Raw genomic sequence first — 25,498 nt, forward strand, 5'->3', positions numbered from 1 at the left:
TTGATAGTAAAAAAAGAAAAAAAAAACCTCTGTGGGAAGACGGCCAGATGATAGCAGGAGGAAGCCAAGGAGCTGCAGCCTGACTCATGAGGTGTGTAAGAAGAGGACGTGCGGGGTGTGAGGAGTCTGTGTGTGTGGATGGGGAGGAGGTGGGGGTGTCAGGCGGCTGTCTGTGCTGTTGTCTTCCCAGCTAGGTTGTCAGAATAAAATGTCCTCAGGTAAAGAGTTGTATCCTTGTCACTAGTATGATGCCCATCAGTACATGTACAGCAGCATTCTTTACAGATGTGCCTCCTAACCTGCAGGACTACAACCCCCAGCACAGCTGTGCCTCCTATCCTGTAGAACTACAACCCCCAGCACAGCTGTGCCTCCGGTCCTGCAGGACTACAACCCCCAGCACAGCTGTGCCTCATATCCTGCAGGACTACAACCCCCAGCACAGCAGTGCCTCCTAACCTGCAGAACTATAACCCCCAGCACAGCTGTTCCTCCTAACCTGCAGGACTACAACCCCCAGCACAGCTGTGCCTCCTATCCTGTAGAACTACAACCCCCAGCACAGCTGTGCCTCCGGTCCTGCAGGACTACAACCCCCAGCACAGCTGTGCCTCATATCCTGCAGGACTACAACCCCCAGCACAGCAGTGCCTCCTAACCTGCAGAACTATAACCCCCAGCACAGCTGTTCCTCCTAACCTGCAGGACTACAACCCCCAGCACAGCTGTGCCTCCTATCCTGCAGAACTACAACCCCCAGCACAGCTATGCCTCCTAACCTGCAGGACTACAACCCCCAGCACAGCAGTGCCTCCTATCCTGCAGAACTACAACCCCCAGCACAGCTATGCCTCCTAACCTGCAGGACTACAACCCCCAGCACAGCTGTACCTCCTATCCTGTAGAACTACAACCCCCAGCACAACTATGCCTCCGGTCCTGCAGGACTACAACCCCCAGCACAGCTGTTCCTCCTAACCTGCAGGACTACAACCCCCAGCACAGCTGTGCCTCCTATCCTGCAGGACTACAACCCCCAGCTCAGCTGTGCCTCCTATCCTGCAGGACTACAACCCCCAGCTCAGCTGTGCCTCCTATCCTGCAGAACTACAACCCCCAGCACAGCTGTGCCTCCTAACCTGCAGGACTACAACCCCCAGCACAGCTGTGCCTCCTATCCTGTAGAACTACAAACCCCAGCACAACTATGCCTCCGGTCCTGCAGGACTACAACCCCCAGCACAGCTGTTCCTCCTAACCTGCAGGACTACAACCCCCAGCACAGCTGTGCCTCCTATCCTGCAGGACTACAACCCCCAGCTCAGCTGTGCCTCCTATCCTGCAGAACTACAACCCCCAGCACAGCTGTGACTCCTATCCTGCAGAACTACAACCCCCAGCACAGCTGTTTTTCCTATCCTGCAGAACTACAACCCCCAGCACAGCTGTGCCTCCTATCCTGCAGAACTACAACCCCCAGCACAGCTGTGCCTCCTAACCTGCAGGACTACAACCCCCAGCACAGCTGTGCCTCCTATCCTGTAGAACTACAAACCTCAGCACAACTATGCCTCCGGTCCTGCAGGACTACAACCCCCAGCACAGCTGTTCCTCCTAACCTGCAGGACTACAACCCCCAGCTCAGCTGTGCCTCCTATCCTGCAGGACTACAACCCCCAGCTCAGCTGTGCCTCCTATCCTGCAGGACTACAACCCCCAGCTCAGCTGTGCCTCCTATCCTGCAGGACTACAACCCCCAGCTCAGCTGTGCCTCCTATCCTGCAGGACTACAACCCCCAGCACAGCTGTGCCTCCTGTCCTGCAGGACTACAACCCCCAGCACAGCTGTGACTCCTATCCTGCAGAACTACAACCCCCAGCACAGCTGTTTTTCCTATCCTGCAGAACTACAACCCCCAGCACAGCTGTGCCTCCTATCCTGCAGAACTACAACCCCCAGCACAGCTGTGCCTCCTAACCTGCAGGACTACAACCCCCAGCACAGCTGTGCCTCCTATCCTGTAGAACTACAAACCCCAGCACAACTATGCCTCCGGTCCTGCAGGACTACAACCCCCAGCACAGCTGTTCCTCCTAACCTGCAGGACCAAACCCCCAGCACAGCTGTGCCTCCTATCCTGGAGGACTACAACCCCCAGCTCAGCTGTGCCTCCTATCCTGGAGGACTACAACCCCCAGCTCAGCTGTGCCTCCTATCCTGCAGGACTTCAACCCCCAGCTCAGCTGTGCCTCCTATCCTGCAGAACTACAACCCCCAGCACAGCTGTGCCTCCTGTCCTGCAGGACTACAACCCCCAGCACAGCTATGACTCCTATCCTGCAGAACTACAACCCCCAGCACAGCTGTTTTTCCTATCCTGCAGAACTACAACCCCCAGCACAGCTGTGCCTCCTATCCTGCAGAACTACAACCCCCAGCACAGCTGTGCCTCCTAACCTGCAGGACTACAACCCCCAGCACAGCTGTGCCTCCTGTCCTGTAGAACGCCAATCCCCAGCACAACTATGCCTCCTATCCTGCTGAACTACAACCTCCAGCACAGCAATGCCTTCTCTCCTGCTGAACTACAACCTCCAGCACTTCAGTGTCCCCTCCTATCCTGCAGGACTACAACCCCCAGCACAGCTATGCCTTTTGTCCTGCAGAACGCCAACCCCCATCACAGCAATTCCTCTTATCCTGCTGAACTACAACCCCCAGCACAGCTGTTCCTCCTGTCCTGCAGGACTACAACCCCAGCACAGCAGTGCATCCTAACTTGCAGAACAACCCCCAGCACCACAATGCCTCCTATCCTGCAGTACTATGACCCCCAGCATATTAATGCCTCCAACCCTGCAGAACTACAACTCCCAGCACAACAATGTCTCATATACTGCAGAGCAACAACCCCCAGCACAGCAGTGCATCCTAACTTGTAGAACTAAAATGCGCAGCAGTGCATCTTATCCCCCAGAACTACAACCCCCAGCATGCCTGGACTGATTGGGAGCCCAGTTGTTTTCACAGTCAAGTGGCTGCTCTCCCTGCTGCGGAGCGCACTTCATAGCAGGTAGGGGCCGGCTGCAGTGAGTGCCTATTACACTGATCAATGCTATGCCTATGGCATAGCAGTGATCAGTGTATGCAACCTGGTGATTGCAGGTAATAGCCCCCCCAGGGGGACTTAAAATGTGTAAAGATAAAAAGAAAGTTAAAATGTTTTTAAAAACACCCCAAAGCGCCTCCTCCAATAAAGATTACAATCACCCCCCATCCCATTATATAAATAAAACATAAAAATAATTTAATAAATAAACATATTATATACAGTAGCGAGCGTAATTTTCCGATCTATTAAAATATAACAATTGTCATCGCAAACGGCAAATGGCGTAAACAGAAAGAGGAAAAAAGTGTCAGGATTGCCTTTTTTTATTAAAATATATATATAATATATATATACGTGATCAACACATCTACACAAATATGGTGTTAATAAAAACTAGAGATCATGGCGCAAAAAATTACACCCCATACAGCCCCATACAAAAACGAAAACCGTTATAAGCGTCACAATAGGGCCATTATATTATTAATAATTAATTGCAAAAAAAAGGATTTCATAAAAAAAAAAAATATATATATATATAATATTAGAGAATCTGTGTAAACCTGCATATGGTTGTGTTCGGACTGACCTATAGAATAATGGTATCATGTCGCTTTTACCATATAGTGCATTACGTAGACACAGGAACCCAGCAAAAGTTATCATATTGCATTCTTTTTTCCAATTTCACCAATTTATATTTTCATAAATAATATTTTGGGGTTCCGTCATACATGTTGTGGTAGAATGAAAGATGTGATTACAAAGTACACCTATTCCTTAAAAAACAAGCACTTACATGGCCTTGTAGATAGAAAAATGAAAATGCTAGAGCTCTTAGAAGGCGAGGAGGAAAAAACTAAACCACAAAAATGAAAATTGGCGCAATCCACTGGGGCATTTTGGGCCTGGTCCTCATAGGGTTAAATGAGAAGTCCAGCAATTTCTAAAATGCTGCAGCCAGCAGGGGCTGGGGGCAAATTGATTACAAGTAGGAACTTGCCTCTCTCTGTGCCCGTGGTGAGCTGCAGGACCGGCCTCAGGACCCCGGCCAGGCTCCAGGATCTCCGATGCTGACACGTCACGACCCAGCTGATGGACTAGCCGCTCAGTTAGTCAGTAACGGGCAGGGCGCCTCTCTAGTCACTGGTTGGCCAGTCCATCAGCCGATCTTTCCGCTCACCACGGGCATGGGGAGAGGTTAAGTTCCTACTTGTAATCAATTTCCCCCCTGTCGGCTGCCACATTTTAGAAATCTCCGGACATCAATAAAAACCTTTTGATATACCTTAGGGTCCATTTACACAGATTATCTGGCAAAGATTTGAAGCCAAAGCCAGAAAGGGATTTGAAAAGGGAAATCTCAGGCTTTCCTTTATGACCTGCTCTCTGTTCATATTCTGTTTCTGGCTTTGGCTTCAAATCTTTGCCAGATAATCTGTTCGATAATATTTCTGTGTAAATGGATCCTTAGAGACATATCAAAAGTTTTATTAAAGGGGTTATCCAGCGCTACAAAAGCATGGCCAATTCCCCCTACTGTTGTCTCCAGTTTGGGTGGGGTTTTGAAACTCAGTTCCATTGAAGTAAATGGAGCTTAATTGCAAACCGCGCCTGAACTGGAGACAACAGTAGGGGGAAAAGTGGCCATGTTTTTGTAGCGCTGGATAACCCCTTTAATTAGGGTCTGAGTGCTCAGAACACGACCAGATCCCGAAAACGAGCCAGGAGAAATACCTGCTCAGCACATTCTCTCCTGCCTCTGTGTCACATGACCTGGATAGACTCCTAGTAGGGGGCCATCCAGGTTTCAAAAACAGAGCGGAGAGAGAAGAGCACAGTAGCACACATCTCCCGCCTGTTTCCTAGGACATGTAAAAAGATGTTTTTAGTGGCTGGGATGGTAGCCAGTCCAATATTAAGCAACTCCAAAAACTGACACTGAGCAGATCATGCTGCATTGTGTGTGAACCAAGTCCTCCATTGTTCTGCCAGATGAAAGGGAGGGTTATCACCTTATCATTATATTGTACTAGTAAAGATATTACACTTAGAATAATGATAGCCATGAAATGATAGCATGAAGTGTGCTAATTTTATAGCCTAATATTGGCGGTTATGTTTCTCTGAAGTTATTGAAAGACGTTTTATCTAAACTACAGAATGGCTTCCTACCAGGAGGATTATCATGTTGTAACACTGTGTAGTAATACTGTTTACCTGCATTTTGGCAAAAGAGAACAGATCTTCTCTAAATATTAATACCAGGCTCTAATAAATGATCATTTTCTCTTACTAAGCACAATGTGACATTCTTTCTTTTCAGAACCAGGGTCAAAGGGTAAAGTGAAATCTGACAAATAGAAGGCACAGATCAAACTTTAACCTGACTCTTTGATGTGGAGCAAAAACAAGTACAACAGATAAAGTGAGGACACATATTCTGGGAGACCTTGTGGAGAGAACTATGGCAGCCACAAAGCTGGGTCAGGCTGTAGAGAACCTGTCTGTCGTCGTCCATGGAGTTGGAGATCTTCGTTTGGTAAGCTGTTAATTACTTCTCTAACTTGTAAAAGAGATTTACTTGTCTGTCATGGCCATTTAGTTAAAAGTTAACTAGATGATTTATTTCCACCTTCAGCATTTACATACAATGACTGTGTATTAGTGTACTTGTACTATTGTTTGTCACGTACAGAGGATCCGTCATCGGGACTTCCTTGTATGCTGCAAGGACACGGAAGCAAATAACTAACAATGTACAAGAATGTGCATTAAATCAGTACAAAGAGGTGAATCAGGATATGTATCCAAAGTCCCTGTCCCAGAGACAATTCTTCTTATACCTGTTTCCTGTGAGTTTTTGAAGAAGTTATGCAGCCTCAGATTTCATGCCTTGTGAAGTGAATTAGTAGTAGACCAATCAGATTGCTTCTTTTAAAGGAGAAGTCTGGCCAGACCCAATTTGTTTAGCAAGTGCTGGGGAAGATGCTCTTATCTCCCCTGCTTCAGCGCTGGTGGCTGCATACCACTGCTCCGGTCCCCAGGTGATTCCAGGTCTGTGGGGTCTTGTGTTGTGATGTGTGAGGTCCGCTCAGCCAGTCAGCGGCCATAGTGGGGTCCCGCCTCGGCCACTGACTGGCTGAGTAGAAATCACGTCACAACCTGGGTCCCTACTGAGACTAGGAAGCAGCCGGGGAGCCGAGCAGCAGTATTTGGCCACCAACATTTGAGTGGGGGAAGTAAGAACACTTGGTAAAAAATGGATCTAGCCAAACTGCCCCTAATTTTAAAAAAGGCCCCTTAAGAATTAAAGCTAAAATCTGATTGGCTGCTATGGGCAGCTCCTTTGAACAAGGTTAGACCTTATACCTTTTCTGATGAATGATAATGGTGGATATACCTTGGTGACAAATAGCAATTGCACAATGCTAAGGAATATAATGGTGCTTTTACAAGCAGCGGAAAGTAAATATAATTTTACAAAGAACAACATTTAAAGATAAAACATAAAAATGCTTTTCCCTTGTGGAATTCACTAGTGAACAGTGACTGTAGGTAAAACAACAGCACACAACTACAGGTTTACTGCTAAAATGTAATGTAAGTAAAGGACTCTGAGGGAGATAAATGTGATAGGGCCATGTGTGAGTGCCAGTAATGCCACCACTAATAGCAGTCATTCAGATAAGGTTTTAGTAAGTGGGTTTATATTAGTCTCGCATCACACTAAGTTTCAGTGCATGACATCAGACGTATGCTCAGATGTGTGATCTGCTGCACGTACTGTATACCTGCAACATAAAACTATTTGTTGAGGAAATAGACTTACTAACTAGTAGACTACAAACAGTTACTAAGCCCAATGGGCTTACTGCAAGTGTGCCAGCATACTAAAAGTATACCGCCAATATACTGCAGAACAGCCTTATTTGGATGGCTCACAATGGGAAAGTGTGGATGCCAAGATCAAAGGGAAACTGCTAAAAATACATCCTGAGCTGCTTACATGGCTTTACATACCTTTATTGTGGTTGTATCAGGCTGCAGTCACCTAAAAATACTTTTTATTGTCATTCTAAAGTGTCATAGAGGTGCGGCTAGGGCACCAAAGGGCTTAGGCCATGCCTCTATGACACTTCAGAGTGGCAATACAAAACATGTTTTAGGTGATTAAAGTCTCATACAAAGGAAGTGAAGGTATGGATAGTCTCACTGTTTATACAACTATGTAGCCGTGTATGCAGCTTGGGACGTCTTTTCTAGCTGACAGTTTGTCTTTAAAGGAGCTGTTTGGGATATACTTTTTAAATTTAAATGTAACATTCTTATGATAAAAGAATGGTTTTCAAGATAGTGTTTGATAATAAATCCTATCCCTCCCAGTTATTTATCAGTAGTTAGTTATCATTGATCATTGACTTTTCTTTGCCATAATTGACTTTGTTCAAATGTTGATTCTGGAAGTAAACATGATAAGGAATATTTAAAGGGGTTGGCCATCTTTACAAACTTTTTTAAGACTTCAGTAATGTTCATGAAAATGACCTAAAGAGAGTGCATTCACTGTGAGCCCATCCCTATAACCATGTGCTCTGCCCCCCACTGATCCCCTGTCATGGTGTCACGGCAGATGGCTCCTCCGACCATACATGCCATCCTATATGCCATGCTGTCCTTACATGTGGCCTTACACACTGGGTGATCTACTAACTTGTGTGAATGGCTTATGCTGAAAATAGAGTTTTAGTATTCAGAGTTTTAATATTATAATATGAACGTTATTGTAATTTCTTAACTAATTGAATTTTTCTTACGTTTGAATATTAGGAAAATCGTCCAGTTCCTGAACCAGGTCCAAATGGTGAGTGTCTGTTCCCCCCACTAAACTAATAGAATTGTAAAAGATAATTTTTATGTAACCAATATAGTGTTATACATCAAGATACCAGAGAAAGATCTGCTGACGTATACCACAGTATGGGTAATATTAAAGAAGTCAAATGAAGTCCAGCAAAACAGGTATATGTTTGGGAAGTGGATTAAACAAAGCTTTGTTTGGCTCATTGTTTGCCTCATTAAGGTGAATTGGCCTGCCGCGGTATATGTTGGCATACCTTACTGTGATATTTCTTTTACTAAAATTATATTTTCTGACATTTCTTCTCATCTTCCCTTTGTTTATCAGCATCGCTGCTTTGGTATTCTGACTGTTTCTATCCATGTAAACATTTTTTTTAAATATCACTTATTTGTAGAGGTCTTGCTGCGGATGCATTCAGTTGGAATATGTGGATCAGATGTACATTACTGGCAGCACGGTCGCATTGGTGATTTTATAGTGAAAAAACCTATGGTTCTTGGACACGAAGCTTCTGGGACAGTAGTAAAAGTGGGAGCCTCAGTGACTCACCTTAAAGCAGGTACACAGCAATAATAGCATATCTTGATGTATTCCGTAAAAGAAAATAAACAGTTCTATAACATAAAACTTTGTTAAGGAAAATGTAAATATATTTCTTACATTTTTACATTGGGTGGCAGCATAAGGACAACACAGCCTTTTCCTGCCATCACTGGCTGTCGTGAACCAAACAATTACATATCGCTAGTGCTGCAACAGTGCTACTAAAACTCTCCTGATCTCTGTTTTAATTCAAGAGTGCTGCAGCGTTAGCAGTATGTAACTGTACCGGGATGAGGACTTGAGCAATTGAGCAGCCCTGTGGTTCCCGACACAGCCATTGGTGGTAGCAGTAGGCTCATGTAGTCCTTTACTGTTTTCACTCAAAAAAAAGGAGTTCTATAGATATACCTTTTTTTCCTTTATAAAGTTATATTACAAAATTTTATAACTTTCATATGTCACATTTGCTGCGCAGATTTATTACTTTAAAGTAGCCTTCACACTTACTTTGACACACTGAACACAGGACTGAACCTGTCCCAAGCATTAATGGCACACTACAAGACACATGCCATCAGTTGTATGCTGCCTGATCTCAGTTTGATTACATATGGCTTTGTTACACATCTAAACGCCTGTTTAAGAATTTTTGTGTGGGCATTGCAGGTGACAGAGTGGCCATTGAACCTGGAGTTCCAAGAGAAAATGATGAGTTTTGCAAAAACGGACGCTATAACTTATCTCCCACAATTTTTTTCTGCGCCACACCGCCTGATGATGGGAACTTATGCAGATACTACACACATAATGCCAACTTCTGCTATAAGTAAGAAAAATATTCACTTTAAAAAAAAAAAAAAATCATGTTCTTAACAGTCATTTTTCAAAATCAGGAACCAGCAGCTTGTTAAAATAATGTCTTTCATACTTTTTGGGGGGAAATTTAACAATCTTCACCATTCATAATGGCATTTGTATATCTTAATGTGCCTTTTTTTGGCAAGTTATTGCAAGTTGTTTAACCCCTTCAGGACCGGGCTAATCTCCGCTTTTGCATTTTTATTTGTTCCTCCTCGTGTTTAAAAGGCCATAGCGCATGCATTTTTTCACCTACAGACCCACATGAGCCCTTATTTTTTGCGCCACTAATTGTATTTATTTGGGGGGGTTGTGCATACACCATTAGTTTGATAGTAAAACAACATGTTATATATGTTCCTCAAGTCGGTACAATTACAACGATATGTTATTTATATCACTTTTCTTTTATTTGTCAGCTTTTAAAAAACTAAGTGTGTTTAAAATTGCTTTATTCCCAGCCTTATAACACTTTTATCCTTTGGTTTATGGGGCTAAGGGAGGTGTAATTTTTTGTGTCATGATCGGTTCTTTCTATCAGTACCTTACTTGCATATATGCAACTTTTTGATCACTTTTTATTACAATTTTTCTGCATTTCATGTGACAAAAAATGCGGAATTTAGCGCTTTGGCGGGTTTCGCGCTTATGCCATTTACCGTGCGAGATCCAGAATGTAATAATTTAATAATCTGGGCGATTACGCAGGCCGTGATGCCAAATATGTTGTTTGATTGTTTGTTTATTTTTATTTATAAAATGGGAGGGGATTTTTTGTTAGTAAAAACACTTTTTTTTACAGTATACACTAACTTTTAGGGGGAGATTTATCAAAGGGTGTAAATATATACCTGGTGTAAACTGCCCACAGCAACCAATCACAGCTCAGCTTTCATGTCTGATAAAATATCAGTGGAGCTGTGATTGGTTGCAGTGGGCAGTTTACACCACGTGTATATTTACACCCTTTTATAAATCCCCCCCTTAGTCTCCCTGGGACTACTGTATACATTTACTTAAGGCTTATTTTAAAAGTCTAAAGTTTTAGTTTTTTTTTTTTTTTTTTCAGATTAAGCTGCTGCCCAATATAGTATTCCCTTGGGAGGGGCTACAGCAAAACCAGACATATTTTTAGAACATAGACAGACCAAAACAAACAAGCCTCTTGCCTTTTAAAGTGTCACAAAAATGAACTTTTGACACGTCAGAAGTTTTTTTATCAGTATGTATCAGTATTCAGACCCTGACCAATTGGAGGAACGAGTGGGGAGACGACTGCACTCTCGTGAGGTCTTCTCGCTGCTCCTTGTCAGTGTAAAGAGATTTGCCCCATAGACTTCTATTATGTGGCCATCTTGTGACACCGAGTTGGGAGAGTACTGCTCTGCGCACAGACTTCATCAATAATCTTTTGTGATTTCCCTCAGCCCACCCAGTATATTTGTTATGGGGCAACACCCCCTGATTATTTGTTCTGCTTTTCTCTCTGATATTGGCTATTCTCCAGGGCCATACACTGCCGAAATCAGGGTTAGTTGATATCTCAACAGAAACATGACTGTAAACACATATATTTGTACACAGGATAATATGTTTGTTTGTTGTTTTTTTTTTGTTGTTTCAGGCTACCGGACAATGTAACATTTGAGGAAGGTGCGCTGATAGAACCCCTTTCTGTTGGCATCCATGCCTGCAGACGAGCTGGTGTAACACTTGGGAGCAAAGTTTTTATTTGTGGTGCAGGTACAACATTCATACATGCCACTTTTACCTGTGTCAATATGCTCAGGTGTGTGCCGCCATAAATGAACGCTGATTAGAGAGATCAGCACTTGTTTGCAATACCCTTACAATGCATGATTAACCATGCAGACGAACCGCACAAATGATCTTTGCACAGACGGATGTACGGCAAATAAGGAGGACTTTCATGGCGCGCAAAATACTAAATCAGCTGACGACTGAGCATTTGCTTGCTCGTTGACTCATCGATGGCCTTTTTTTCATGGGCTGATTTATCAGGTAAACAAGTGTTCTTAGGAACGTTCATCAACGATCACTGGCTCATTTAACCCTTAGGGGACACAGCCAGTTTTCATTTTTGCACTTTCGTTTTTCCCTCCTCGTGTATACAAGGCCATAGCGCCTGCATTTTTCCACCTAGAGACCCAAATGAGCCCTTATTTTTTGTGCAAATAATTGTACTTTGCTATGGCAGATGTAATTTTTGCCTAAAATGTGCCTGGAAACCAGAAAAAAATTATATGTGTGGTGAAATTGGAAAAAAAAAAAAATGTTTTTTTTTTTTTTTATTTGGGGGGGGGGGGGGGTTGTTTTTACTCCGTCCGCCCTAGGGTTAAACTGACTTGTTATATATGTTCCTTAAGTTGTTGCAATTACAACAATATTTAACATGTATAACTTTTATTTGATTTGATGGCTTGTAAAAAATTAAAACCTTTTAAAGAAAATATATGTTCCTTAAAATCGCTCCATTCCCATGCTTATAGCGCTTTTATACTTTGGTCTATGGGGCTGTGTCAAGTGTCATTTTTTGCGCCATGATGTGATCTTTCTGTCGGTACCTTGATTGCGCATATACAACTTTTTGATCGCTTTTTATTACAATTATTCTGGATTTGATGCGACCAAAAATGCGCAATTTTGCACTTTGGGATTTTTTTGCGCTTACGCCATTTACCGTGTGAGATCCGGAATGTGATTAATTAATAGTTTGGGCGATTACGCACGCAGTAATAGCAAAAATGTTTATTTATTTATTTTTATTTATAAAATGGGGAAAGGGGGGTGATTCAGACTTTTATTAGGGGAGGGGATTTTGTGTTATTAAAAATACATTTTTCTTTTACTTTACACATATACTAGAAGCCCTACTGGGGGACTTCTAGTATATGCACTCTGATCTCTCATAGAGATCCATGCAGTACTGCATGAATCCATGAGATCGGTGTTCTATTGCTTTTGGCTGCTGCAGCCGAAAGCAATAGAATGCCGAGCAGGGATCAGCACCATTACGGCGCAGACCCCGACCCGGGATGGATGCGGGGATCGCTCCCCCCCCCGCAATCGCGCCGCGGGGGGGCGATCCCCCCACTAGACCACCAGGGATGGAGATGAGCAAGTATTTAGAAGCAGCTGTCAACTTTGACAGCTGCTTCTAAGTACTTAATTAGTGGGCACGGCGATCGGACCGTGCCCGCTAATAGCCGCGATCCCGGGCTACATGCGGCACCCGGGATCGCGGCAGTTCAGAGGGGGGTTGCCGCGCGACCCCCCTCTGAACTCCCATAGCGGCACAAGGACGTTCAGTAACGTCCTGGTGCAGCTATGGGTTAAAACACCCATAAGGAGAAAACCATAGAAACAGCAAATAAAGGTTTGCATACTTTTCCCTGAATTTAAACAAGTGCTTCTCCATATTGCACCCAGAACTTTAGATATTTAAAATCTTAACTTTAATATGCTCCGGTATTTTTGGAATACTAAAATTGTGAGCGTAACCCCTTGGCAACACATGTCAAGCATGTGCAAGCTAGGGGACTATGAAGCATATGGCGACACATGCTGGCAATGGCAGACAGTAATGAATAAAGCTTTGAAAGGGCCAAATGATGTGCGCCATGGGTGTATGGTGACTGATTAGCTCCCCTGTAATGTAATAGTAATGTTATGTATGTTAACTTCTTAAGGACAGAGCCAATTTCGATTTTTGCATTTTCGTTTTTTCCTCCTTGTGCTTAACCCCTTAGTGACCGCCGATACGGCTTTCTACGGCGGTCACTAATGGGCCTTATTCTGCTGCCATCAGCTTTTTACGGCGATGGCAGAGAATAAGGCTGCGGGGCCGGGACGGCCCCCACCCCATCCCCCCGGCTACCGGAGGTAGCTGAGGGGTTGGGGCAGTGTGTGAGGTCCGTCCCGGCCCCCCCCCCTTACCGACGATCGCCGCTATTAACGTTATAGCGGCGACCGTCGGTAATGGAGATTACCGGTGCCGCCGCCACCTTTCATCTCCCCCCGCCGTGAATCTACGGCGGGGGGAGATGAAATAAGTATCCCCCAGACCTCAGATCAGCCCCCCCTAGTGCCCCGATAACTAACCCCCCTCCCCCGGCGGCCATCATTTCCAAGATGGCCGCCGCTATCGCTGTGAACCGACTAACGTCGGTTCACAGCGATTAAAAGGTTAAAATGAATGAAAGCCCCATGCTCTCCGCCACCGGAGGTAGCAGAGAGCATGGGGCAGTCATCGGGGACCCCCCTGTGGGGTCCCGGTACAAGCGATCAGCGGTATATACTATATACCGCTGATCGCTTGTGCCATGTGCTCCCGGCACTTTTTATCCCCTGTCACCATGAATGATTGGTGACAGGGGATAAAAAGTGATGTCCCCCCACCCCCCAAGTCGCCCCCCACCCCCCCTGTCACCCCCGTCCCCCAGTCACCCCCCCCTTCCCCATATACTCACCGGATCGACGGAGCTCCTTCCTCCTCGACGTCCTGGCTGGTTATGAAGTGCGCATGCGCTTCACAACCAGCCAACTCTGAAAATTTAAAGTGACAGAGACCAATTTGGTCTCTGTCACTGAACTATGATTACTGAGATAGAAAATATCACAGTAATCATAGTAATACAGTGAAAATGAATATGTAAAGTACAAAAAGTGACAAACATACAAAAAAATAAAACACACACTTTTTATTATAGTAATAATTGCAGTTTACTCCCAAATTACCCCTAACCCCTCCCCAGATTACCCGTAACCACCGCACGTTGCCCGTAACCACCGCACGTTGCCCGTAACCACCGCACGTTGCCCGTAACCACCGCACGTTGTCCGTAACCACCGCACGTTGTCCGTAACCACCGCACGTTGCCCGTAACCACCGCACGTTGCCCGTAACCACCGCACGTTGTCCGTAACCACCGCACGTTGCCCGTAACCACCGCACGTTGCCCGTAACCACCGCAAATTGCCAGTGACCCCCTCCAGATTGCCCGTAACCACCCCAAATTACATGTACCCACCCCAGATTACCTATAAGCACTTCAGTTTATCAGTAACAATCCCAGATTGTCTGTAACCCTTCCAGGTTGCACATAACCCCCCCAGGTTCCCCGTAATCATGCCAGATTACATGTAACCCCCCCAGATTGCACGTAACCACTGCGCGTTGCCTCTGACCACGCCACGATGCCTCTGACCACGCCACGATGCCTCTGACCACGCCACAATGCCTCTGACCACCGCACGTCGCCTCTGACCACCGCACGTCGCCTCTGACCACCGCACGTCGCCTCTGACCACCGCACGTCGCCTCTGACCACCGCACCTTGCCTCTGACCACCGCACCTTGCCTCTGACCACCCCAAATTGCCAATGACCCCCTCCAGATTGCGGTGCCCATGTCAGATTACAGGTACCCACCCCAGATTGCCTATAAGAACTTCAGTTTATCCGTAACCACCCCACGTTGCCCGTAACCACCCCACGTTGCCCGTAACCACCCCAGATTGTCAGTAAGCACTGCAGGTTGCGCGTAACCACCCCACGTTGCCCGTATCCACCTCAGATTGTCTGTAAGCACTGCAGGTTGCCCGTAACCAGCCAACGTTGCCTGTAACCACCCCAGATTGTCTGTAAGCATTGCAGGTTGCCCGTAACCACCCCACGTTGCCCGTATCCACCCCAGATTGTCTGTAAGCACTGCAGGTTGCCCGTAACCACCCCACGTTTCCCGTAACCATCCCAGATTGTCTGTAAGCACAGCAGGTTGCCCGTAACCAGCCCACGTTGCCCGTTACCAGCCCACGTTGCCTGTAACCAGCCCACGTTGCCTGTAACCAGCCCACGTTGCCTGTAACCAGCCCACGTTGCCTGTAACCACCCCACGTTGCCTGTAACCACCCCACGTTGCCGTAACCACAGCAGGTTGCCCGTGACCACCACACGTTGCCCATAACCACCACACATTGCCCGTAACCACCCCGCGTTGCCTGTAACCACCCCACGTTGCCTGTAACCACAGCAGGTTGCCCGTGACCACCCCATGTTGTCCGTAACCACCCCAGATTACCTGTAACCACCTAAGGTTGCCCATAACCACCCCTGGTTGCCCGTAACCACCCCACATTACCTGTAATCTAATTTTTTTTATCTTATTTTAGTAACTGCGCTATTCTAATAACCATTACTAGCTGCGGTTTTGCTCCTGTAAATCGGCGCTCCTTCCCTTCTGAGCCCTGCTGTGTGCCCATACAGTGGTTTATGCCCACATATGGGGTACCGTTGTACTCAGGAGAACCTGCGTTACAGATTTTGGGGTACGTTTTCTCTCCTGTTCCTCGTCAAATTGAGAAATTTCAAACTAAACCAACATATTATTGGAAAAATTCGAGTTTTTCATTTTTACTGGCCAATTTTGAATACTTTCCTCTAATACCTGTGGGGTAAAAATGCTCACCACACCCCAAGATGAATTCTTTGAGGGGTGCATTTTCCAAAATGGGGTGACTTTTGGGGGGAATCTATTCTGCTGACACTACAGGGGCTCTGCAAACGCACCTGGCGCTCAGAAACTTCTTCAGAAAAATCTGCACTGAAAATGCTAATTGGCGCTCCTTCCCTTCTGAGCCCGGCTGTGTGCCCATGCAGTGGTTTATGCCCACATATGGGGTACCGTTCTACTCAGGAGAACCTGCTTTACATATATTGGGGTGACATTTCTCTCCTGTTCCTCGTGAAATTGAGAAATTTCAAACTAAAGGAACATATTATTGGAAAAATTCGAGTTTTTCATTTTTACTGTCTACTTTTGAATACTTTCCTCAAATACCTGTGGGGTCAAAATGCTCACCACACCCCAAAATAAATTCTATGAGGGGTGCACTTTCCAAAATGGAGTGACTTATGGCGAGATTTTACTCCGCTAGCACTACAGGGGCGCTGCAAACGCACCTGGCGCTCAGAAACTTCTTCAGCAAAATCTGCATTGAAAAAGCTAATTGGCGCTCCTTCCCTTTTGAGCCCTCCTGTGTGCCCATGCAGTGGTTTACGCCCACATATGGGGTACCATTGTACTCAGGAGAACCTGCGTTACAAATTTTGTGGTACTTTTTTCCTCTTGTTCCTCGTGAAATTGAGAAATTTCAAACTAAAAGAACATAATATTGGAAAAATTTGAGTTTTTCATTTTTACTGTCTACTTTTGAATACTTTCCTCTAATACCTGTGGGGTCAAAATGGTCACCACACACCAAGATGAATACTTTGAGGGGTGCACTTTCCAAAATGGAGTGACTTTTGGGGGGGTTCTCTTCTACGGACACTACAGGGGCTCTGCAAACGCACCTGGCGCTCGGAAACTTCTGCAGCAAAATCTGCATTGAAAAAGCTAATTGGCGCTCCTTCCCTTCTGAGCCCTCCTGTGTGCCCATGCAGTGGTTTATGCCCACATATGGGGTACCATTGTACTCAGGAGAACCTGCGTTACAAATTTTGGGGTATTTTTTTCCTCTTGTTCCTCGTGAAATTGAGAAATTTCAAACTAAACGAACATATTATTGGAAGAATTCAAGTTTTTCATTTTTACTGTCTTCTTTTGAATACTTTCCTGTAATACCTGTGGGGTCAAAATGGTCACCACACACCAAGATGAATTCTTTGAGGGGTGTACTTTCCAAAATGGGGTGACTTATGGGGGGTTTTCTCTCTGCTGACACTACAGGGGCACTACAAACGCACCTGGTGCTCAGAAACTTCTTCAGCAAAATCTGCATTGGAAAAGCTAATTGGCGCTCCCTTCCTTCTGAGCCCTGCTGTGTGCCCATACAGTGGTTTACGCCCACATATGGGGTACTGTTGTACTCAAGAGAACCTGCATTACAAATTTTGGGGTGCTTTTTGTCTCATATTCCTTTTGAAAATGAGAAACTTTAATCTAAACGTATATATTATTGGAAAATTAAAATTTTCAATTTTTTTACTGCCTAATTGTGAATACTTTCCTCCAGCCCCTGTAGGGTTAAAATGCTCATTATACCCCTAGATTAATTCTTTAAGGTGTGTAGTTTCCAAAATGGGGTCACTTATGGGGGTTTTCAGGATACCAGACTTCTAAATCCATTTAAAAAAAGAACTGGTCCCTAAAAAAATCAGTTTCACGAAAATGTGATAATTTGCTGATAAATTTCTAAGCCCCATAACACCCTAAAAAAGTAAAATATGTTTACCAAATTATGCCAGAATAAAGAAGACATATTGGTAATGTGACTTAGTAACTAATTTATGTGCTACGACTTTCTTTTTTTAGAAGCAGAGAATTTCAAAGTTCATAAAATGCAAATTTTTTAAATTTTTCATGATATTTTGATGTTTTTCACAAAAAACACACAAAGTAGTGACCAAATTTTGCCACTAACATAAAGTGCCATATGTCACGAAAAAACAATCTCAGAATCGCTAGCATACGTTAAAGCATCACTGAGCTATGAGAGCATAAAGTGAGACAGGTCAGATTTTGAAAAATTAGCCTGGTCATTAAGGCCCAAACTAGCTGCAGCACAAAGGGGTTAAAAGGCCATGTTTGTTTATTTATTTATTTTTATTTATAACCTGGGAAAAGGGGGGTGATTCAGACTTTTATTAGGGGAGGGGGCTTTTTACTTATAACATCACTTTATTTATTTTTTTTTACACATATACTAGAAGCCCCTCTGGGGGACTTCTAGTATATACTCACTGATCACTCATTGAGATCTTTGCTGTATACTTATACAGCAAAGATCAATGAGATCGGCACTCATTTGCTTTCGGCTACTGCAGCCGAAAACAAACGAGTGCCGAGCCGGGGTTGGCGCCATCTTGGAGCAGACCCCGGCTGGCACAACACACGGAGATCGCTCCTCCGGGACAGCGTCCCGGAGGAGCGATCTCCCCCACTAGACACCAGGGAACGGATGCCTCTGGTAATCGGAGGCAGCTGTCAACTTTGACATCTGCCTCCGATTACCTTATTAGCGGGCACGGTACATGCTGCACCCGGGATCGCGGCGGTTCAGAGCGAGGTCACCGCGCGGCCCCGTTCTGAACGCCCTTAACGACAACAGGGCGTAAATATACGCCCTTTGTCGTTAAGGAGTTAATATGGCAGATAGAGGCCCTGATGTAGGCCTCTATGTCTACCATGTTAGCTTTGCTAATACAACTAGTCTCAGGCAGGCTGTACTAGAAGAGTGCTGATCTTATATGCCCTGCCCTTATATGGCTCTGTAGATGGAAAATTAAGAGTTATGGCTTTAAAAAAATCTACAAGCAAGGAATGAAAATGCACAAATAGGTTAAAATGATACCACTCTTTGTGAAGTATTATAACGTCACCAATAATTACATACACCCCTACGCAGGGAAAGGCACGTAACGCATTGGATAAGTCTTATCTAATTAGTTATTTGCAGAAAACTATAGCTACTAGCTGAATGCTATCCACTTTATCTGATGCTTTCTAACATTGATAGTTGTAACATGATATGGTAACTGTCTTTTCTACATAAAAATAGGTTACAAAATGCATTATACACTGAAAGCTTTAGTTTCTTTAATAACAATAATAATATTGTATTTATATATATATATATTTTTTTTTTAATCTAAAATCCACTTTTTAGGACCTATTGGCCTGGTTTCTCTAATTGTCGCAAAGATGATGGGAGCATCTCAAGTAGTAATAAGTGGTAAGAAAATTCATTTTTTAAATATCTATGTTCATGTAGTTTCTACACTTGAAAATACTTGTGAACAGATTCACAAAATGGTGAACAGGTATATTAAAGGGGTTTTCCAACTCTTACTCTGGTTAACTGGTCAATTTACTGTTGCCACAGCCTGTAGACTTAGGCAATGTTCACACACCGTTCCTTTTTTGGGCATTTGACAGCTGTCTTTTAGGACAGCCGTCCTTTTAAGGCTAAATAACGGCCTTTATTTCATAATTGCGGGCATTATTTGTGCAATCATGGCTGTTGACATGAAATAACTACGTCATTTGGCCTCAAAATAACGGCCATCCTGAAAGATGGAAGTCAAGTGGGCAGAAAAGAACAAAGTGTGGAGCTTAATTCTTCGATCTCTTTGATGTTGTTGCTCAGGTCTTCCTGTTCTCTGAGCCAGTTTACCACTGCAGCCATTAACCAACTAAGCGGGCATTTCTTTTCTGTTGGGACGGAGTATAGGAAGCCCCATGCGTCTATGTGGCACTGCCAGAGGGACAGCATTCTAAGTCTTTTTTTTATGTTATACTGATACCTTGGTTGCTTTTACTTGTAAATTGTATTCCCCAAAATAACCCTTTAAATTCAGTTTTCTAATTTTATAAAGTTATAATTGATATATTCTCTTCTGCAGAAGCAATATTAATTTTACTATTAGTGACTGCAGACTGTTCCTTTCTATGCACTCATTTTACTTGATACAATGATTTAAAAACAAAATTATACATGCAAAATACATGGATTGCAGAACCCCATTTCTCTAGCAGCATATTTCTTCCCCATTACCCCAACTATCTCCTGTGAACACAGCATAAGGAGCGCATGTGTAAAGTCATATAACTTAAAGAGGATGTACCAGTCACGAGGAAGTGGGTGCCGCTGTCCGTTTTTTGAACCGCGGCCCAGTTCCCGTGGACGGCACCATTCTATCCTTGGGTACCGGGCCGGGGCTGAAGCACTGGAGACAGGCCGGCCCACCTTGATTCTAATGGAGCCAGGTCATAGAGGGAAGGGAATTCCCTCGCCCCCAGCCGACCCCCCCTCCAGTGCTTCAGCCCCGGCTCGGTACCTGTGGATAGAATGGCGCCGTAAACGGGAACTGGGCTGTGGTTCAAATAGCGGACCTGCAGCACTGGCTTCCCCGTGACAGCGCCAGTCTATCCGTGGGTCATATTAAAGAGGATGTACCTGATGGTACATCCTTTTTAAGGTTATTGGATGTTAGCTAAACATGCAGAAGTAACTGTAGTTGTTAAAATCTTTGTGTCTTGCCATGATCACACTACACACAGTGTTCTTGAAGCTGCTTCTTTGGAAAATTGTGGTTCCCACACTCAGTGGGGATTACCCTATTAATATGTTCCATTCTTCTGTCTTGTCAGTGCTAATGTCTATAAACTTTTCCTCCAGATTTATCACCATCAAGACTAGAAAAAGCAAAGGAAGTAGGAGCAGACTTTATTTTGCAAGTTGCCAAAGAGACCCCTCAGCAGACTGCTAAAAAGGTTGAAGACTTACTGGGATGCATGCCTGAGATCACCATTGAGTGCACAGGGGCTGAAGTTTGTATTCAGGCAGGAATCTATGTGAGTAGTTGCAAGTTCCCTCTAAGCAGAATAATAAGCAACATTTTTGCCATACGGCATAAATAACCAATAAAATGTGCTCAGCGTAGTTAAGATGTAACATGTAGTTTGGCGTTTCTTTTGCCTTTGGTTGTTGGCGGTACTAATCTTTGAAGGTACTTGCATAATTCCCCTATAACTTTAGTAGGGTGTCATCATGTCATGCATTACTAATGTAATTATACATTCTCCAAATTGTAATATGTTTGAACCTGTTGTTTCTTGGCAACAGATACAACACACCAGCGTGTTATGGCAACATTTCTTTGTTATTAGAATATTTATTTTCTTTTTAAGGAAAGGTGGAGATGGCCCTTAACTTGTGGGCAGTGTACGTGTTCAGTATTATTCATAAGTGTAATAAATGACTTTTTGTCTAATCTCAGCTGATAAAAAGGTCGTTATAAAGTCAACACAATGTCCAGAGAAATACTGTAACTTAAATATCAAATACATCATAAAAATTGAGTGAGATTTTATCACCATTGCACGTTTACATATTAATCTCCTTGAGGCAGGGCTGGGCAATATACCATAAAATAAACAATACCGAGTTTGGGCTCAATTAACTGACCTGATCTTCTGCAGGTCAGTATTTTCAGTATTAATCTCCCCCTGTCTTGCTGCACCATACGGAAAGGTAATGACAGCGCCGTGTCACATGACCACTGGGGAGCACGTGACACCTGCATCCTCTCATGCCCCGCAGGCAGCTTCATTCTGGATATGACCCTCTGGGAGGGCAAGTGGCCAGGAACCGGTAAGTTGTGGCTGTTTCCTGCATGTTTTTCCCATGGGATGGTCTGCAGACGTGGCTGCAGTGATGGCACAGAGTGGTGACAGCTCGGTGCTCTGCCGCCTACAGGAGCGTAGTGTGTGACGCACTGGTCTTACCTGACTTCCCTGACTCGGCTGTGACCAAAGCAGGCAGCACTGCAGTGCCTTGAACCTCCTGCTGCAGCAGCTGCATCCCCCTCTGAGCTTTGGTCCTCAGATGGGGCTACCAGATTGATGGGATCCCTCCAGGAGGTGACAATCCATGAGAGGCACAAGGTAAACGACTGCCCTTTGGTCTCCTGATCCCCTAACATAGTGCCTCCACCATCTGGTGCACAACTACACCTCCCAACAATGCTCTAAGATCACCTGATTCCCTAACACAGTGCCCCAACCGCCTGCTGCACAACTGCAGCTCCCAGCAATGCCCTGGGGTCACCTGATCCCCTAACACAGTGCCCCCAACCTGCAGGGAGCTGTAGCATTTAGCCTACTGTCATCATTAGGAGGTCCAAGCGGGGGGAGGGGGGTTAATTAGGGTCTCTAATGATTACAGTAAGCTAAATGGCTGCTTTTTAACCTTTTATCGCTAGTTTGGCACAGTCAAATGAGTGTGGCTTGCAAAAAAAGGGTGTGTCTTAATTACCGTTCAATTATTATTATCAAGGTTACACGTTCAATCAACCGGGATATTGATTTAGGCCATTATTGCCCAGCCCTACCTTGAGGATGCAAATATTTTATGACTTCTAAAAGGAACAACCTTTTTTTTTAATCACTGAATGCTAAACAAAGTTACACAACTAAATATAGAATTGCAAACCTGAAATTTTCGTTAGTGGAGATAAGTAATGTGCATAAGAATGAACTATTCTCAACACAGTTTCCTATACGTTTGTTGAATACATGGGTACCGTATTTCTATGCCTGACACATCTCTTTACTTATTAGAGATGAGCGAACCGGGTTCGGGTTCGAGTCCATCCGAACCCGAACGTTCGACATTTAATTAGCGGGGGCTGCCGAACTTGGATAAAGCTCTAAGGTTGTCTGGAAAACATGGATACAGCCAATGACTATATCCATGTTTTCCACATACCCTTAGGGCTTTATCCAAGTTCAGCAGCCACCGCTAATCAAATGCCGAACGTTCGGGCTCGGATGGACTCGAGCATGCTCGAGGTTCGCTCATCTCTACTTATTAGCCCTTATATGTCTACTAAAGCAGTGATCCATTGCTGTTTTATGTGTTCCTTGGGTAATAGTAGGGGGGTGGCTACATTTTTAAATGGCTGATGTAAACAATTCCCCGACTGGCTTTACCTGTAACAGTGTAGCTTCTTTGTAAGGCTGGGAGGGTTACTCTGTGGTCAAGTTGCACATGAATTCGCTGATAAATCCTCCTGGGGTTACCACATTGCTTGTTTATATAAGTTGCTTGTTTACATCAGCAGTCTTGGAAGGAAGGTGGGAGGGAGAGACAGAGAAAAACTCACACAGTTTTTTGTGTCTTCAGCAGAAAGCAGCAGCTCAGAGCTGGGAGGAGTCTAAATAGATAAAAACAAATATGAAATGAATTGTTAGTCTCACCATGGGCAGCAACATTTGAAAAGTTATGTTTGAGTGGAATATCCATTTTAGCTATTGACACAGAACAAGCATACTTGTACTGGTGACATCAACCGTTTATGTCCTGAGCCTGCTCCATCCAAAAAAGCAATAAATACTTCTCTAACAGTGACAAACCAAGACTGCAGTGCAGTAATAAATATTTCTCTACCAGCAACAAACCAGTACCACAGTGCAGCAATAAATATTTTTTTGTCCAGTGAGAAACCAACCACAGACTACATAAATAAAGGGCTACTCCGGGCCAGGGTCAGTTTCTGTGTATGGCTGGAGAGGGGGTGTATATAGACGGCGCTGGTCACTTACCTGCCTGGTTCCAGCACCGGGTCCCGGATCTCACCGCCCCGTTCTCTCCGGCTGCTGCTTCCTGGTCTAAGCTGCAGCTTGAGACGTGACATCTCAAGGCAGCTCAGCCATTCAGCAGCTGAGCTGCTACAACCGCTGAATGGCTGAGCTGCCTTGAGACGTCACATCTCCACAGCTCAGACCTGGAAGCGGGACGGGAGAACGGGGCGGCGTGATCCTGGACCCGGTGCTGGAACCGGGGAGGTAAGTGACCGGCGCCGTCTATATACACCCCCTCCGCAGCCATACACGGAAGCTACCCCTAGCCCAGAGTACCCCTTAAGTACTTATTCACCAATGAGAAACCAAAACCACAATGCAGAAATGCACATGTGTAGGTGGACAGAGATTTTTCCCTGTCCAGAAGAGGTGGAGGTGGAGGAGGAGCAGGAGCTCATCTCTACCCAGGAGATGCTGAGGTGGAAGAGAGAGTTCCTGTCATAATTTCCTCTGTTCTTCCAAAGCTGCTTCTCTGTAAATTCCATACTCGTAGCACCCCCTAGGTAAAGGACGTGTAAGGTCATATGACCATGACATCTTAGCACTTCCTTCACCAGTTCCAACATTGGTTACTGTACTGATAATGCAGGGTTGGCATTACTGTGCAGTCTGCTTTTTGGAGGCCCTGCTGTATACCGATTTTCTAACACAGGCAAGGATCTCTGTCCCCCATAGTATGAGAAGTGCTGCTGTAAGTAACAGGGGATGAGTTATGATACTTATGCAGAAAACAGTTTTGGGCCCTGTTCAGATCTGCATTTCCATTGCTCTACCCTGTCGTAACAAAAGTAACAGCATAACCAAATTCTTTACATACCAGACGTGAATGATGCCCGACAGACCCCATTGACTTTAACGGTACATCTCTTAAGGTTTGCTTAATTTTTAAATTAATCTGCAACTAAGGCATTTAAATCTGACACTGATGTGAACACAGCCTTAAAGGGTAACTGTTACTGTTAACTTAAGTGCTATAAGGGTAACTGTTACTGTTAACTTAAGTGCTATATAATGCCCAGATCTGAAATGTCAAAAATGCATTGCACAGCTTTAGTTGGGGAAACAAATCAATCAACAAATCAATGAGATTTAGTCACTTCAGGTGTATTTTTACATAGTACTGGACATAAACTAGGATTTTTTTTTTTGCTACGATCATTGTTCTGTATTGAAAGAAGTCATTTTTACATTACTGACTATTCCCATATGATACTATTAAGATCTTTTTCTTTTTGTTTCCACCATGACATTTCTATTGGTCTTAAAACAAACACTGGAAGAGATTAAACTAAAAAGCTTTAGAATCCTGTAATTTTGTGAAATGTCAGATGTTAACATTGTTGAGGGTCTGTGACTCTAATTCTAATTTTCCAAGTGATAAGGTTGTGAACTTATTTAGATTGTCTTATTCCTTTCAGAGGTGTTTAGGGGGGCAGGAGTGGTGTTGATGTCACTGTCTATTTTATTTGCATTTGTTTGATATGCTTATCCACAGGCAACTCGCTCTGGAGGGACTTTAATACTTGTTGGTATGGGTCCAGAAATGGTCAATGTACCTATGGTGAATGCTGCTGTGCGAGAGGTTGACATCAGGGGTATTTTCAGATACTGTAATACGTAAGTTCTAAATATTGAAAACTAACTGTAGGGTTTGTTTCTCCTATGGAACTTTACATTTTTTTTTAATTTTTTTTTGCAGGTGGCCAATGGCTATTTCTATGTTGGCATCTAAAAGAGTGAATGTGGCTCCTTTGGTTACACATCGTTTTCCTTTAGAAAAGGCACAAGAAGCATTTGAAACTACAAAGAGAGGAGAAGGAGTGAAGGTTATGTTGAAATGTGACCAGAATGATCAAAACCCATAACATAAGTGTTAATAAAATGTTGAATGTGCTTGGATGGGCGCATCACACAAAATTAGTATGATAAGAAAAATGAAATGATTCCTGGCAA

The 25,498-nt window shown here is 44.3% G+C and overlaps 1 protein-coding gene across 1 annotated transcript; it reads left to right on the forward strand.

The window, feature by feature from the left end:
* On the forward strand, positions 1 to 25,498 carry SORD (sorbitol dehydrogenase). The gene is made up of 10 exons (XM_069981845.1): positions 1 to 91; positions 5,440 to 5,655; positions 7,944 to 7,977; positions 8,372 to 8,536; positions 9,187 to 9,346; positions 11,003 to 11,121; positions 19,068 to 19,133; positions 20,580 to 20,755; positions 25,041 to 25,162; positions 25,245 to 25,498. The coding sequence occupies exons 2-10, from the start codon at positions 5,581 to 5,583 to the stop codon at positions 25,408 to 25,410; spliced, it is 1,083 nt and encodes a 360-aa protein (XP_069837946.1). The 5' UTR covers positions 1 to 91; positions 5,440 to 5,580; the 3' UTR covers positions 25,411 to 25,498.

The sequence above is a fragment of the Dendropsophus ebraccatus genome, chromosome 1 (genome assembly GCF_027789765.1).
Source record: "Dendropsophus ebraccatus isolate aDenEbr1 chromosome 1, aDenEbr1.pat, whole genome shotgun sequence".
NCBI classification, from domain to species: domain Eukaryota; kingdom Metazoa; phylum Chordata; class Amphibia; order Anura; family Hylidae; genus Dendropsophus; species Dendropsophus ebraccatus.